The sequence below is a fragment of the Rhinopithecus roxellana genome, chromosome 3, assembly GCF_007565055.1.
Source record: "Rhinopithecus roxellana isolate Shanxi Qingling chromosome 3, ASM756505v1, whole genome shotgun sequence".
NCBI lineage: Eukaryota > Metazoa > Chordata > Mammalia > Primates > Cercopithecidae > Rhinopithecus > Rhinopithecus roxellana.
The window spans coordinates 164,190,034-164,205,359 of record NC_044551.1 but is presented as its reverse complement, the minus strand read 5'-3'; the positions used below and the strand labels follow the sequence as shown (position 1 = coordinate 164,205,359).

At 37.7% G+C, this 15,326-nt stretch overlaps 1 protein-coding gene across 4 annotated transcripts in view; it reads right to left on the bottom strand.

Moving 5' to 3' along the window:
• The window catches only part of YTHDC2 (YTH domain containing 2), an 81,021-nt gene that overhangs the window by 18,889 nt on the left and 46,806 nt on the right, over positions 1-15,326 (bottom strand). For all 4 annotated transcript variants that reach the window (XM_010375829.2, XM_030927515.1, XM_030927516.1 and 1 more), the window contains 6 exons: positions 14,641-14,746; positions 12,702-12,821; positions 12,076-12,348; positions 9,893-10,019; positions 8,596-8,801; positions 7,672-7,867 (listed from right to left, as the gene is read on the bottom strand). In XM_010375829.2, coding sequence (XP_010374131.1) covers positions 7,672-7,867; positions 8,596-8,801; positions 9,893-10,019; positions 12,076-12,348; positions 12,702-12,821; positions 14,641-14,746 — 1,028 coding nt within the window. The remainder of the gene's footprint in view (positions 1-7,671; positions 7,868-8,595; positions 8,802-9,892; positions 10,020-12,075; positions 12,349-12,701; positions 12,822-14,640; positions 14,747-15,326) is intronic.

The following is a 15,326-nucleotide window of genomic DNA, read 5'->3' as shown; positions in this document are numbered from 1 at the left end:
CTTGGGGCTTTCCCTCTTTCTCTACCTGCAGCCCATTTCTGCTTCTTTCATGTGGCTGGCTCTTCTCATATTGTAGGTCTCAATTTAAGTCTTCTCAGAAAAACTTGTTTAGGCTTTCTTTCAAGTAGGTTACCTCTAAGGCAGTCTTCTTTGTGTTTTCTTAATAGTATCACGCAGATAATTTATTTTTTACTGTCTAACCTCACTACTGTGTAAATTCCTAAGGACAGACACACTCTATTATACCTTCAATGCCTAGCATAGTACCTGACATATAGTAGGTACTAAATATTTGCTGAATCACTAAATAGCAAATAATTTGAAATCATCAAGATGTCCAACTATGAAGGAACATTTTAAATGTGTTATGCCAAGGGATCAATCAAAGATGGCTTATTAGAAGCAGCTGCAGTCTGCAGCACTCACAAAGAGGAATGAAAAGGCACAATGAATTCAGCACCTTCAACTGAAATATCCAGGTTCTCATATTCGGACTGACTAGGCATACAAATCAACCCATAGAGAATGAAGAAAAGTAGGTGAAGGCGACGGCTCACCCAGGAGCAGCACAGAGCCAAAGGAACCCCCACACCCAGCCAAGGGAAGCAGTGAGTGATTACATGACCCCTCCCGGGAAACCATGTTCTCCCATGGATCTTTGCAACCTGTGAATCAGGGGATCCCTTCGTGAGCCCATGCCACAGATCTGTATGGAGTCTCGGCAGAGCAGCCACTCAAGGCACACACAGAAACCCAGGAGTTTTACATACTCTGGCCCTGGGATCCCTACCAAGGCAGGAAATCTGTTTGTACATATCCCTAGAAAGGGGGCTGAATCCAGGAAGCCAAGCAGCATCATTTCGTGGGATCCACTTCCATGGCACCTCACCAATTACAACCAACTGGCTTGGAATCCCCACCAGCCAACAGCAGTGGGTTGGTCAGTCTGAGATGGGGCAGAGTTCCCGGGGGAGGGGTGGCTGCCATCTTTGTGGTTTGGTCAACTCAGCCACTCCAGCCTGATGGCTATACAGGCAGTCTGGATCAGGAAGGGTTCCCACCAATGCAGCACACCTGCTGTATCAAAAAGCAGCCAGACTGCTTCTTTGTACAGGTCCCTGATCTCATTCCTCCTGACTGGGTAAGACCTCAGAATGGGGGCCTCCAGTCACCTCCTACAGGTGCATGTGGGCCAGCAATAGGTCAATAACCCCCTGGGACAGAACTTCCAGAAGAAGGAGCTGGCTTCCATCTTTGCTGTTTTGCAGACTTCACTGGTGATACCTCCATGTATGGGAAAAACTGAGGCAACTGGGGTCCGGAGGGGAGCCCCAGCAAACCACACCAGCCCCATGGTAGAGTGGCCTAACTCTAAAAGAAAACAAACAGAAAACAACAAAAACAACATCAACAGAAAAGACTCCACAAAAACCTCATTCAAAGGTCAGCATCCTCAAAGATCAAAGGTAGATAAGACCACAAAAGTGAGAAATAATGCAAAAATGTTGAAAACTCAAAAAGCCAGAATGCCTCTTCTCCTCCAAATGATTGTGATACCTCTCTAGCAAGGGCACAGAACTGGGCTGAGGCTGAGATGGCTGAAATGACAGAAGTAGGCTTCAGAAGGTGGGTAATTACAAACTTCGCTGAGCTAAAGAAACATGTTGTAACCCAATGTAAAGAAGCTAAGAATCATGATAAAACAATACAGGAGCTAACAGCCAGTTTAGAGAAGAACATAACCAACCTGATGGAGCTGAAAAACACAACATGAGAACTTCACAATGCAATCAAAAGTATCAATAGCAGCACCGACCAAGCAGAGGAAAGAACCTCAGAGCTTGAAGACTATCTTTCTGACATAAGACAGGCAGACAAGAATAGAGAAAAAAGAACAAAAAACAAATGAACAAAACCTCTGAGAAATATGGGATTATTTAAAGAGACTGAACCTAGAACTGACTGGGATAGCCGAAAAATACCAGAGAATAGAACCAAGTTGGAAAACATACTTCAGGATATCATCCAGGAGAACTTCCCTAACCTAGCAAGACAGGCCAACATTTAAGTTCAGGAAATCCAGAGAACCCTAGTATAATACTCCATGAGAAGATCAACCCCAAGACAAAAAATCATCAGATTCTCCAAGGTCTAAATTAAAGAAAAAATGTTAAGGGCAGCCAGAGAGAAAGGCCAGGTCACATACAAAGGGAAGCCCAACAGACTAACAGTAGTCTCAGAGGAAACCCTACAAGCCAGAAGAGTTTGGGGGCTGATATTCAACACTCTTAAAGAAAAGAATTCCAACCCAGAATTTCATATCCAGTCAAACTAAGCTTTATAAGTGAAGGACAAATAAGATCCCTTTCAGACAATCAAATGCTGAGGATATGTGTCACCACCAGACCTGCCTTGCAAGAGCTCCTGAAGGAAACACTAAATATGAAAGGGAAAAACCATTACCAGCCACTACAAAAACACACGGAAGTACACAGACCAGTAACACTATGAAGCAACCACATAAACAAGTCTGCAAAATAATCAGGTAGCATCATGATGACAGAATCAAATTCACACATAAAAATACCTAACCTTAAAAGTAACCTTAAACGTAAATGGGGTAAATGCTCCAATTAAAAGGCACAGAATGGCAAACTGGATAAAGAGCCAAGACCCATGGGTATGCTGTCTTCAAGAGACCCATCTCACATGCAAAGTCACACATAGGCTCAAAAGAAAGGGAAGGAGGAAAATTTACCAAGCAAATGGAAAACAGAAAAAGGCAGTGGTTGCAATCCTAGTTTCTGATGAAACACACTTTAAACCAATAAAGATCAAAGAAGGGCATTACACAGTGGTAAAGGGTTCAATTCAACAAAGAGAACTAATGATCCTAAATATATATGCACCTAATACAGGAGCACCCAGATTCATAAAACAAGTTCTTAGAGACCTACAAAGAGACTTAAACTCCCATACAATAATAGTGGGAGACTTAACATCCCACAGACAACATTAGACAGATTATCAAGACAGAAAATTAATAAAGATATTCAGGACCTGAACTCAGCTCTGGATCAAGTGGACCTGATGGATATCTACAGAACTCTCTACCCAAAAACAAGAAGAGAATATACATTCTTCTCATCACTACATGGCATTTACTCTAAAATTGACCACATAATTGGAAGTAAAACACTCTTAAGCAAATGTAAAAGAAGTAAAATCATAACAGTCTATCAGACCACAGCACAATCAAATTAGAACACAAGACTAAGACATTCACTCAGAACCACACAACTACATGGAAACTGAACAACCTGCTCTTGAATGACTCTTGGGTAAATAATGAAATTAAGGCAGAAATCAAGAAGTTCTTTGAAACTAATGAGAACAAAGAGACAATGTACCACAATCTCTGGGACACAGTTAAAACAGTGTTAAGAGGGAACTTCACAGCACTAAATGAACACATCAAAAAGTTAGAAAGATTTCAAGTTAACAACCTAACATCTCAATTTAAAAAATTAGAGAACCAAGAGCAAACAAACCCAAGCTAGCAGAAGACATGAAATAATTAATATCAGAGCAGAAGTGAAGCAGATAGAGACAGGAAAAACCCTCCAAAAAATCAGCAAATCAAAAAGCTGGTTCTTTCTAAAAATCAATAAAACAGACTGCTAGCTAGATTAATAAAGAAGAAAAGAGACAAGAATAAAATAAATACAATAAAAAATGATACAAGGGAGCTCACCACTGACCCCACGGGAATACAAACTACCATCATAGAATACTATAAACGCCTCTATGCCAATAAACTGGAAAATCTAGAAGAAAGAGACAAATTCCTGGACACATACATACTCCCGAGACTGAACCAGAAAGAAGCTGAATCCCTGAATAGACCAATAACAAGTTCTGAAATTGAGGCAGTAATAAAGAGCCTACCAACCAAAAAAAGCCCAACCAGATGGATTTACAGCTGAATTCTACCAGAAGTACAAAGAGGAGTTGATACCCTTTCTTTTGAAACTATTGCAAACAACTGAAAAGGAGGGACTCCTCCATAACTCATTCTGTAAGATCAGCATCATCCTGATACCAAAGCCTGACAGAGATACAACAAAAAAAGAAAACTTCAGGCCAATATCCCTGATGAATATCAATGCAAAAATTCTCAATAAAATACGGGCAAACCAAATACAGCAGCACATCTAAAGGCTTGTCCACCACAATCAAGTTGGCTTCATCCCTGGGATGCAAGGATGGTTCAACATATGCAAATCAATAAATGTAATTCATCACATAAACAAATCTAAAGACAAAAATCACATGATTATCTCAATAGACGCAGAAAAGGCCTTCAATAAAGTTCAACATCTCTTCGTGTTATAAACTCCCAATAAACTAGGTGGTAAAGGAACATATCTCAAAATAATAAGAGCTATTTATGACAAACCCACAGCCAATATCATACTGAATGGGCAAAAGCAGGAAGCATTCCCCTTGAAAACTGTCACAAGACAAGGATATTCTCTCTCACCACTCTTATTCGACACAGGATTGGAAGTTCAGGCCCAGGAAATCAGGCCAGAGAAAAAAATGAAGAGTATTCAGGCTGGGTGGGTGCAGTGGCTCGTGCCTATAATCCAGCGCTTTGGGAGGCCAAGGTGGCAGATCACTTGAAGTCAGTAGTTTGAGACCTGCCTGGCCAACACTGTGAAATGTTATCTCTACTAAAAATACAAAAAACATTAGCGGAGTGTGGTGGCAGGCATCTGTAATCCCAGCTACTCCGGAGGCTGAGGCAGGAGAATCACTTGAACCCAGAAGGCAGAGGTTGCAGTGAGCTGAGATCATGCCGCTGCACTCCAACCTGGGTGGCAGAGTGAGCCTCCATCTCAAAAAAAATAAATAAAGCATATTCAAATAGGAAAAGAGGAAGTCAAATTATCTTTGTTTGTAGTTGACATGATCATACATCTAGAAAACCCACTATCTCAGTCCAAAAGCTTCTTAAACTGATAAGCAGCTTCAGTAAAGTATCAGGATATAAAATCAATGTGCAAAAATTGCTAGCATTCCTATATACCAACAACAGGAAAGCAGAGAGCCCAATCATGAATGAACTCACATTCACAATTGGTACAAAAAGAATAAAATACCTAGGAAAAGGCCAAGCATAGTAGCTCATGCCTGTATTTGCAGCACTTTGGGAGGCTGAGGCAGGCAGATGGATCACCTTGAGGTCTGGCGTTCAAGATCACCCTGCCCAACATGGTGAAACCCTGTCTCTAGTAAAAATACAAAAATTAGCCAGGCATTGTGGCACGTGCCTATAATTCCAGCTACTCAGGAGTCTCAGGCAGGAGAACTGCTTGAACCCAGGAGGCAGAGGTTGCAGTGAGCTGAAATTGTGCCACTGCACTCCGGCCTGGGTGACAGAGCAAGACTCCATCTCAAAAACATGAAATAATATAAAATAAAAAAAATACCTAGGAATATAGCTAATAAGGGAAGTGAAGGACCTATTCAAAGAGAGCTACATATCACTGCTCAAAGAAATCAGAGAGGACATAAATAAATGGAAAAACATTCCATGCTCATGGATAGGAACAATCAATATCATGAAAATGGCCATACTGCCCAGAGAAAGTTACAGATTCAATGCTACTCCCATTATACTACCACTGACATTCTTCACACACTTACAAGAAATGATTTCAAAATTCATATGGAACCAAAAAAAGAGACCATATAGCCAAGACAATCCTAAGCAAAAAGAACAAAGTTGAGGCATCACACTACCTGACTTCAAACTATACTACAGGGCTACATTAGCCAAGACAGCATGGTACTGGTACAAGAACACACACAGAGAACAGTGGAACAGAATAGAGAACTGAGAAATAAGACCACACACCTACAACCATCTAATCTTCGACAAACCTGACAAAAACAAGCAATGAGGAAAAGACTCCTTATTTAACAAATGGTGCTGGAAGAACCAGCTAGCTATATGCAGAAAATTGAAACTGGGGCCCTTCCTAACACCTTCTACAAAAATTAACTCACGATGGATTAAAGATTTAAATGTAAAACCCTAAACCATAAAAACCCAGAAGAAAATTTAGGCAATACCATTCAGGGCATAGGCACAGACAAAAACACCAAAAGCAATTGCAACAAAAGCAAAAATTGACAAATGGGATCTAATAAACTAAAGAGTTTCTGCACAGCAAAAGAAACAACTATCACCATAGGAAACAGAATGGGAGAAAATTTTTGCAATCTATCCATCTGACAAAGGTCTAATATCCAGAGTCCACAAGGAACTTAAGCAAATTTATAAGAAAAAACAGCCCATTAAAAAGTGGGCAAAGGACATGAACAGACACTTCTCAAAAGAAGACGTACATGTGGCCAACAAACATGAAAAAAAGCTCAACATCACTGATCATTACTGAAATGCAATTCAAAACCACAATGAGATACCATCTCATGCCAGTCAGAATGGTTATTATTAAAAATTCAAAAAACAACATGCTGGTGCAGTTGCGGAGAAAAAGGAACACTTTTACACTACTGGTGGGAGTGTAAATTAATTCAACCACTGTGGGAGACAGCAGGGTGATTCCTCAAAGATCGAGAGGCAAAAACATCATTTCTGGGTAAATACCCAAAGGAATATAAATCATTATATTATAAAGACACGTACACTTGTATGTTCAGTGCATTCACAATAGCAAAGACATGCCCATCAATGATAGGCTAGATAAAGAAAATATGGTACATATACACCATGGGATACTATGCAGCCATAAAAAGGAATTAGATCATGTCCTTTGCAGGGACATGGATGGAGTTGGAAGCCATTATCCTCAGCAAACTAATGCAGGAACAAAAAACCAAACACTGCATGTTCTTACTTATAAGTGGGAGCTGAATGATGAGAACATATGGACACAGAGAGGGGAACACCACACACTGGGGCCTGCTGGGGGTGTGTGGTAGTGGGGAGGGAGAACATCAGGAAGAATAGCTAATGGACACTGGCCTTGATAGATACATGATGGCATGATCTGTGCAGCAAACCACCATGGCACATGTTTACCTATGCAACAAACCTGCACATCTTGCACATGTATCCCTGAACTTAAAATAAAAGTTGAAGGAAAAAACTGCATTATGCCACTTGTGTGATACACTATTTTGCAGTCATTAATATAAAATACTAAAAATATTTTTGATATCTCTGTAATGAAAATAACAAAATATAAAATAACAGTTTGGGTGACATAATTTAAAATACATAAACATGTAGAAAAAATATAACATTAAAAAGTGTTAGCATGAGAAAAGTGAGATTACAGGTGGCTATCATTATTTCTTTTACAATTACCTTTATTTATGTTAAACTATCATTTAAATTCAAGTGGAAAAGAAAAATTTCTTCCCAACAGCAAGATTAATAAAAAATGCACAAATCAACATCGAGTTACCTTATAAATTTCAAAAACAGTAGTATAACTTAGTATTTCCTAATTAGTCTTAGTATATCAAAATAGAGTTGCTGCTATATAAATTTTTATAATTTCATCATTTGGTTTAGTAAAAAAAAAAAAAAAATTCATTTCAAATAGATTTTTATTTCCTTCGTAATACATTTACCTCTAAAGGACGAAGGTTCCTGAAGAGCATTACTTGCCAATCTAGCTGGTCCACAGAATACCAATATAGTGACAGGTGTCACTGCTGAACAACATCTAATATTAGCTATTCTATGGGCTCTGGTCATTTCATCATAAATAAGCCAATCTGTGGGCAGTGCCTTAATTGCTGCAGCTTGGCCATTGGCTGGAGGAATCTATTAAGAAAATAAAATTTAAAAAATTGTTAATTGTGTTTATCACCTAGTTTACTGGAAATACTTTTAAAATGTAAAAAGTCTCTCAGTGAAATAGATGATGTATATTAGTACCTAAGCAAAAATTAAAACAAGTCATTGCTCATGTAGTTTGTACAAAAATACTCATTACTTAACACATTACCTTTTCCAACTCTAAGATTTATAAGTTTTGTTCCAATATTATATATATACACACACATATATATACACACACACATATATATATACACGCACACATACATATATATAAAACTTACTAATTTCTTTTCTTTTCTTTTTTTTTTTTTGTTTGAGACGGAGTCTCGCTCTGTCACCCGGGCTGGAGTGCAGTGGCTGGATCTCAGCTCACTGCAAGCTCCGCCTCCCGGGTGTACGCCATTCTCCTGCCTCAGCCTCCCGAGTAGCTGGGACTACAGGCGCCAGCCACCTCGCCCGAATAGCTTTTTGTATTTTTTAGTAGAGACGGGGTTTCACCGTGTTAGCCAGGATGGTCTCGAACTCCTGACCTCGTGATCTGCCCGTCTCGGCCTCCCAAAGTGCTGGGATTACAGGCACTTTGAGCCACCGTGCCTGGCCAAAACTTACTAATTTCTTAAAGCAGGCAGGTATTTGGAGCATTTTCCATTGACAGTCAACTATCTAAATTAGTTTCACCTCAAAACCCAAGAGCATTCAAAATATTTTACCTTTTTATATTGAGGCTGACTGAGAACTGAAGCAGGATGAAATCGTACTTTTTTCTCCTTTGGCCCTGTCAACACTAGATTCTCTCTGTCCACATGGACTAAATTAGGATACATGCCTGCCACCAATGCAGCTTTAACGACAGCCCAATTCTCAGAGTTTGTGTTAACATCTCGAATGTCACCACCACCTCGTGCTCTAACAAAACCTAGAGAGAGGAAAAAAAAAAAACACACCAACTTTTTCTATTTGCAAAAGATATTTTTGTGTATTTTTTCCAAAAGCTTGTACAACTCATGTAAATGTTGTGATATTCAAATTTCACAATAATTAATAGAATCTCCTCTGGAAATTGTTTAAAATATGAACCACTACCCCTGGTCCCACCAAAATAGATACAGAACCAACATTCTAGGGAAGTGTAGATCTGCTCAGGTTAGAGTAAGTATAAGAATCATTGGGGGCTTAAATTTTTTTAAATGCACATTCTTGCAATACAGTTCTTCATAATCTGTTGCCAGAACAAACTAAATTCATAGCTGCAAACCCAAACCATTCTTCTGATTGTTATTAACTACATTTTGGTTACGATAGATACTAATTCTGTAGATGAAGTCAAGTAAATATATGGTAATTTTTGCTTGAGTTTCAAAAGTCCTTCATATTTCCTCATGTTCAAGTCAACTCTTGAATCCTCTGGTTCATTCCTTATATTACTTTGGCACTTCAGCTAACCCATGAATCCAGGCTCCGGTACTTTTCTTCTGATTATCACATCAATTTTTTTTTTGCTACTCAAAAAAGCAGTTCTAAAAGGTAACAGCAATACTAGCATCCTCTTAAAAAAAAAACAAAAACAAAAACAAAAAAAAAACAGCAACTTCAAGTATTACCAGTCATTTTTGTGTTCCAAAAATACGAAGAGCAGCATTCATATCAATTTTTTAAAATATATATTTCACAGAACTAAATAAGTATTCATTAATGGTGATAAAAGAAAATAACTATAAGATCGAAATTGATCTCTGCCAAGAAATATAAATTGTTCATTGCCAACAGTATCAAAAGGGCATAGATGTCGTCCCTAGGTTTCTCAAATACACCTCCTGCAATAGCCTTTTTTTCATCAACAAGCAAAAGTTGAAGACATATAGAAGTCTACATATGATGCATGAATATAAGATGTACATGATAATGTCATAAAAATAATAGATGGCATCTGTTAACATAAGAAATACTATAAAATATGGGCAGGGTACTCTCAGTAACTTAAATAGGCTCTTTGAGGGAAAACTTTACCTGATGCTCTAAGTTGACCAAGCAACTGCGTTCTCATGCCTATGATTATTTCCATAGTAGCCTGTGAAAGAAAATTCTTTTCACAAAAGGCTCGCTCCCACCCATCACTTCGTGCTTTTTGCCAGGCCTACAAAAAGAGAATAATTGCATAACAAGACACATTTACTAACCACTTCTTAGTGAGGCAACAAAGTTACTACAAATCACTATACGACTTCCTCAAGGTCAATTTGCCTTATTCTAATTATTCTATAAAATCTAAGACTTTATGAACAAATAATATTTATCATTAATTTACACTTAAATGCTACAAAAGCCATTGAGTTTATAAAATCTCAATGAGAATTAAGTGTCAAGTAGCCTAAATGACGAACAATGTAAAAATATTTGCCTTCTCAGATGCATCTGCTAATTTTATTCTACAAAAGTGTAGGAGGTTTTCAACTAAGGCTTCGTAACACTTATATCTAAGAATCGTGCCACTCTTGTCCTCCAAAAAATAATCTCTATGTCAACCTTGGAATCTACCTAAGAATGGAAAGTAGGATTTCTATAAATCATCTATATGCAGTATAAAAAGCTTTCCTTTGTGAATAGGTTCTTGCTTTGGAATATATATAACTAAAAGACTGAAGCAATAATTTATTCTCTCTGCTTTTGAAGGAGCTGGGAGAAAAGCAAAGAACAGACAGAAATTCTATTCTAAATCTCTCTCTACTTCTCACTCAACTAATCTACTATAATATACGGTATTTAATATACTAAATTAATAACAATGAGTCATACACTGATCAATAATACAAAAGAGCTTGTAATTATTTTTGAAAATCATATCTGTGTTGAAAAAATCTTTTATGTCTGAAAAAGAGTACTTCTGCATAAACAAAGTTAGATTTTTAAAAGATATGGCCAGGCATGGTGGCTCACACCTGTAATCCCAGCACTTTGGGAGGCAAAGGCTGGCAGATCACTTGAGGTCAGGAGTTTGAGACCAGCCTGGCCAACATGGTGAAATCCTCTCTCTACTAAAAATACAAAAATTAATGGCCAGGCGCGGTGGCTCAAGCCTGTAATCCCAGCACTTTGGGAGGCTGAGACAGGCGGATCACGATGTCAGGAGATCGAGACCATCCTGGCTAACACGATGAAACCTCGTCTCTACTAAGAAAATACAAAAAACTAGCCGGGCGAGATGGCGGGCGCCTGTAGTCCCAGCTACTTGGGAGGCTGAGGCAGGAGAATGGTGTGAACCCGGGAGGCGGAGCTTGCAGTAAGCTGAGATCTGGCCACTACACTCCAGCCTGGGCGACAGAGCGAGATTCTGTCTCAAAAACAAAACAAAACAAAACAAAAGAAAAATTAGCTAGGCATAGTGGTGGGTTCCTGTAATCCGAGCTACTTGGGAAGCTGAGGCAGGAGAATTGCTTGAACATGGGAGGCTGAGGTTGCAGTGAGCCGAGACTGTGCCACTGCACTCCAGCCTGGGTGACAGAGCGAGATTCTGTCTCAAAAAAAAAAAAAGCATAGACACAGCCTACATTCAAGATTTAAGGATAAATACAATGCCTATGTTTTCAAGAAATAACATATTCTTCCCCACATATCTGAAATTCTAAATTACATTTATCTTCCCCAGGACCCTATTTTCCCTATCTTTTCTTTTCCATTTGCCTCCTTCCTCAACTTCCCATTACCATCATCTTAAAGGTTTTTAAGTGACTTTTGTATTTTGCTTTACAAAATTAAGTTCTCAGCATAGTGTCTTGAGCACACAAGAAAGAACTCTAAGAAAAATTGGTAGACATTAAATTCAATATAATTTTCTTATAAGCTTTGTTCTATGTACTTTAAATAGTATACAGTATTTCTTAACTAAAATTTTAGAACATTGTTTGCCCAAGACATGATTTAAAGAAACCTGGTAATGGAAGCATAAATATAAATAAATATATATACAAATACACACATATATTCCTATAAGGAGAAAATGAGAAAAAAAGAGCAAAACTCTTTTAACATAGTAACAGCAAGAAGGTATTTTTCAGGACTATTAATGTGACTTCACAATGAAACAAAATTAATGCAATTTTAAAATTTATAAATTATTTTTAAAATTCCTACATTTGCCCCAGAAATGTGTTTAACCAGCAGCATTTTCAGAAATAAAATGACAGTAATAGTACCTGGAATGCTCTGAGAAGTGCCATATGGTCACTGAAAGCTCCTGCAGTAAAACGTTTCCTACAAAGCATAGCTGCACGTTTTTGAGAGGCCTGAGTAGGTAGCACAAAAGGATCTCGATAAGCTAGTGTGCAAGCAATTGTAAGGATGGGGTCCAGACACTTTAAAACAACAGCACACAGGACCATTTTACCAAGATGTGGTTCTACTGGCAAGTCAGCCAAATGATACCCAAGTTCAGTCAGATCTTCCCATGTATCCATTGCATCTATTGTCTAAGTAAAAGGAGACAGAACAGATTTTGACACGAGCAAACACTATGTTTAATCAAACCACATAATTAAAAACCCCTAAATAAGAGATAAGAATACAGATTTTGCTACATCTCATAAAAATATATTTTGTTTCTAATATACTATATAAAAGAACTATACCTAATGTTTTACACATGACGGTATTAAAGTACATGATCATTTAAGATAATTGTTTAAAAGTACAAAATCAGTTTATCTGGACACACATAGTAGGACAAAAAAATAATTATACAAAATTAGTTAAGACATATTTTCATTTAGTTTAAAATTTCAAGTAAAAACGTCAAGTAAAATAAAACTATGAAGACACCAACCTTAAGCATTTGTACAGCATTCCTTACAATTAAAGCTGGTGGAGGTTCAGGAGCTTTCATAAGAAAATCAGCAATGGGACAATTAACTGGGGCTAACAGCTTGGTATGTAAGCAAAGTTCCTATAAACCAAAATAGTAAATAATTTTTAAAAATTAAAAAGAATACTAACCTAAACATTTAAAGAAATCATGGGAACTATAGTTCCCAAACACAGACTAACAGAGTCTCTGACTAGAATGAACAGTAGAAGGAACAATGTCTTTCTGTAAAAGATGAGCTCATACTTTGCCCTAGATGCCAGAACCTTAATACTTTCCTCAATCAACTTATACAAAGATTGCCATTGCTCCCATTGGCAACATCTCCTCACACTGTTCTTATACATAACATTCATAGTCACTGTCCAAAAAAAAAAAAAATTTTCCCCCTTTATACTTACTACATTCTAGAATATTTTATCTACTCAGCAAATATTTAAGTGCTTGCTAGGTGCAAGCACTTAAATATGCAAATTGGAGAAAAAGAAGGGGACAAAAGGAAGTGTCCATTCTCATTGAGTTTACACTGTAATGTGAATAGCAGACCTTAAAGAATTAATTATATAATTAAGTACTTAATTACAACTATCATCAGTGCTATGAAGGCTATAGGGAGCCAAAGTAAATATGACTTAATCAAGTTCAGAAAAGGGTGGGAGAGGCAGACCATGCGAAGTCACAGATAGTTTTCCTGAAGAAAGACACTTAAAATTAAGATGCAAAGATTGAGTAGGAGTAACCATAAAAGGAATAAGGGGAAGGAATCTAAGGAGAGAGCAGATACATGTGAAAGCCTTAAGGCAGAAGGAAAAAAGATGTGCTTGAGAAACTAAAACCAATGGTGTAAGAGAGGATAAATAACAAGAAATCACCTATTTCTGCCTGTGACTAGAGACACAGACAGGAACAAGTAATTCACGCTCTTGTTAAGAATTCTGAATTTTATCCCAGGAGGAACGGAAAATCACACATAAGCATTGGGAAGTAAGAAATCATCTTAGGTATATGGATGTTTAACACATTATCCTGCCTCTCTTTAAGGGTCTGGAAGCCAGCATTAGCCAAACACACTAAAGAATCAAATGAATGCATTCTGCTAATCTTACCTAGAAGTTACAGGGTCTGGCTGTTCCATCAAGTTAGAAAACTTAAAACACACACACACAACACAATTAACAGAGGTCAGAAAATCTCAGTGAACTCAGTTCTAAAACTACTAGATAATCTCAGCATCTTATACTGAGATTTGGGTATTATCTTTTGGACCTTAAGTAATTTGTTTTCTAATCCCTCTGAGAATTTAAAAGGTGAACACTATATAATTGAAACTCATAAAATGCTGCATTAAAAAAATATGGCCGGGCACAGTGGCTCACACCTGTAATCCCAGCACTTTGGGAGGCTGAGGTGGGTGGATCATGAGGTCAGGAGTTCAAGACCAGCCTGGTCACGATGGTGAAACCCCGTTTCTACTAAAAATACAAAAATTAGCCAGGCACGGTGGTGGGTGCCTGTAATCCCAGCTACTTGGGAGTCTGAGGCAGGAGAATCGCTTGAACCTGGGAGGTGGAGGTTGTAGTGAGCTGAGATTGCGCCACTGCACTCTAGCTTGGGCAACAAAGCAAGACTCTGTCTCAAAAAAAAAAAAAACAAAATTTAAACTTTAAAACTGTACCATAATTTAAATACATTCAAGTGATTCTTTAAAATTTTGAAGGTTTATGAATTAAATTTTCTTATATGGAAAAAATATTTCTGTTATACACATAGCCACCCTCCATAATATATATTGAATAATTTTTACAAATTGATTTTTTAAAGGCCTAATCCATAGAAGTTGAAATGGCTCCTCTCTTCCCTTACCCACAAAAATGCCTTTTATATTTAAATAAATTTTTACCTGTAATGGCATTCTCAAAAGTTCTGGAGTCTGAAATTCCAACATATTCTGGAATCGGAGTCTACTGAACAGACGAAAACAAATTCCAGGTCTACATCGCCCTGCCCTTAAAAATAAAATACAAGATTATGACTCAAACAAGGAATAAAGGCTACAATAAACTGTAAACACAATGTGATTTAGGAAAGAGAAAAATGATCCAGGATCAGGACACCTGAGTTTAAATCCTTATTCTCTTTCTTATCCTCTATGAATCATTTTGGAAAGCACTTCACTAATCTGGGACTCAATTATTTCGTAGACAGTGAGATTCACGAATGACACCTACCTGATATATCTTGTAGGGCTATGGTAAAAATCAAAAGAAATAGCATACATATGAAAGTGAGCAAAAAACCAAGCATGAATGAATACTGGTAATTTAAATTCAATCAATTTTACTGAGCTTATATCAACCACTGTGTTCAGGCCCAGTGATTAGAGTTGTACAAACTATGCATTACACAGCTCCAGGGGAATGCCATTTATCCTGTCATCATAAAGACTTGTATAATATTCTATGAAGCAGCAGGAAAATACCTGGAAGAAAAGCAGTCTCCTAAAATCACCCAAAGTCACTACATCAGCTAATGGCAGGGCTAGCCATGCTAAAGGATAGAGATATAGAAATATTCTTGCCTTCATGG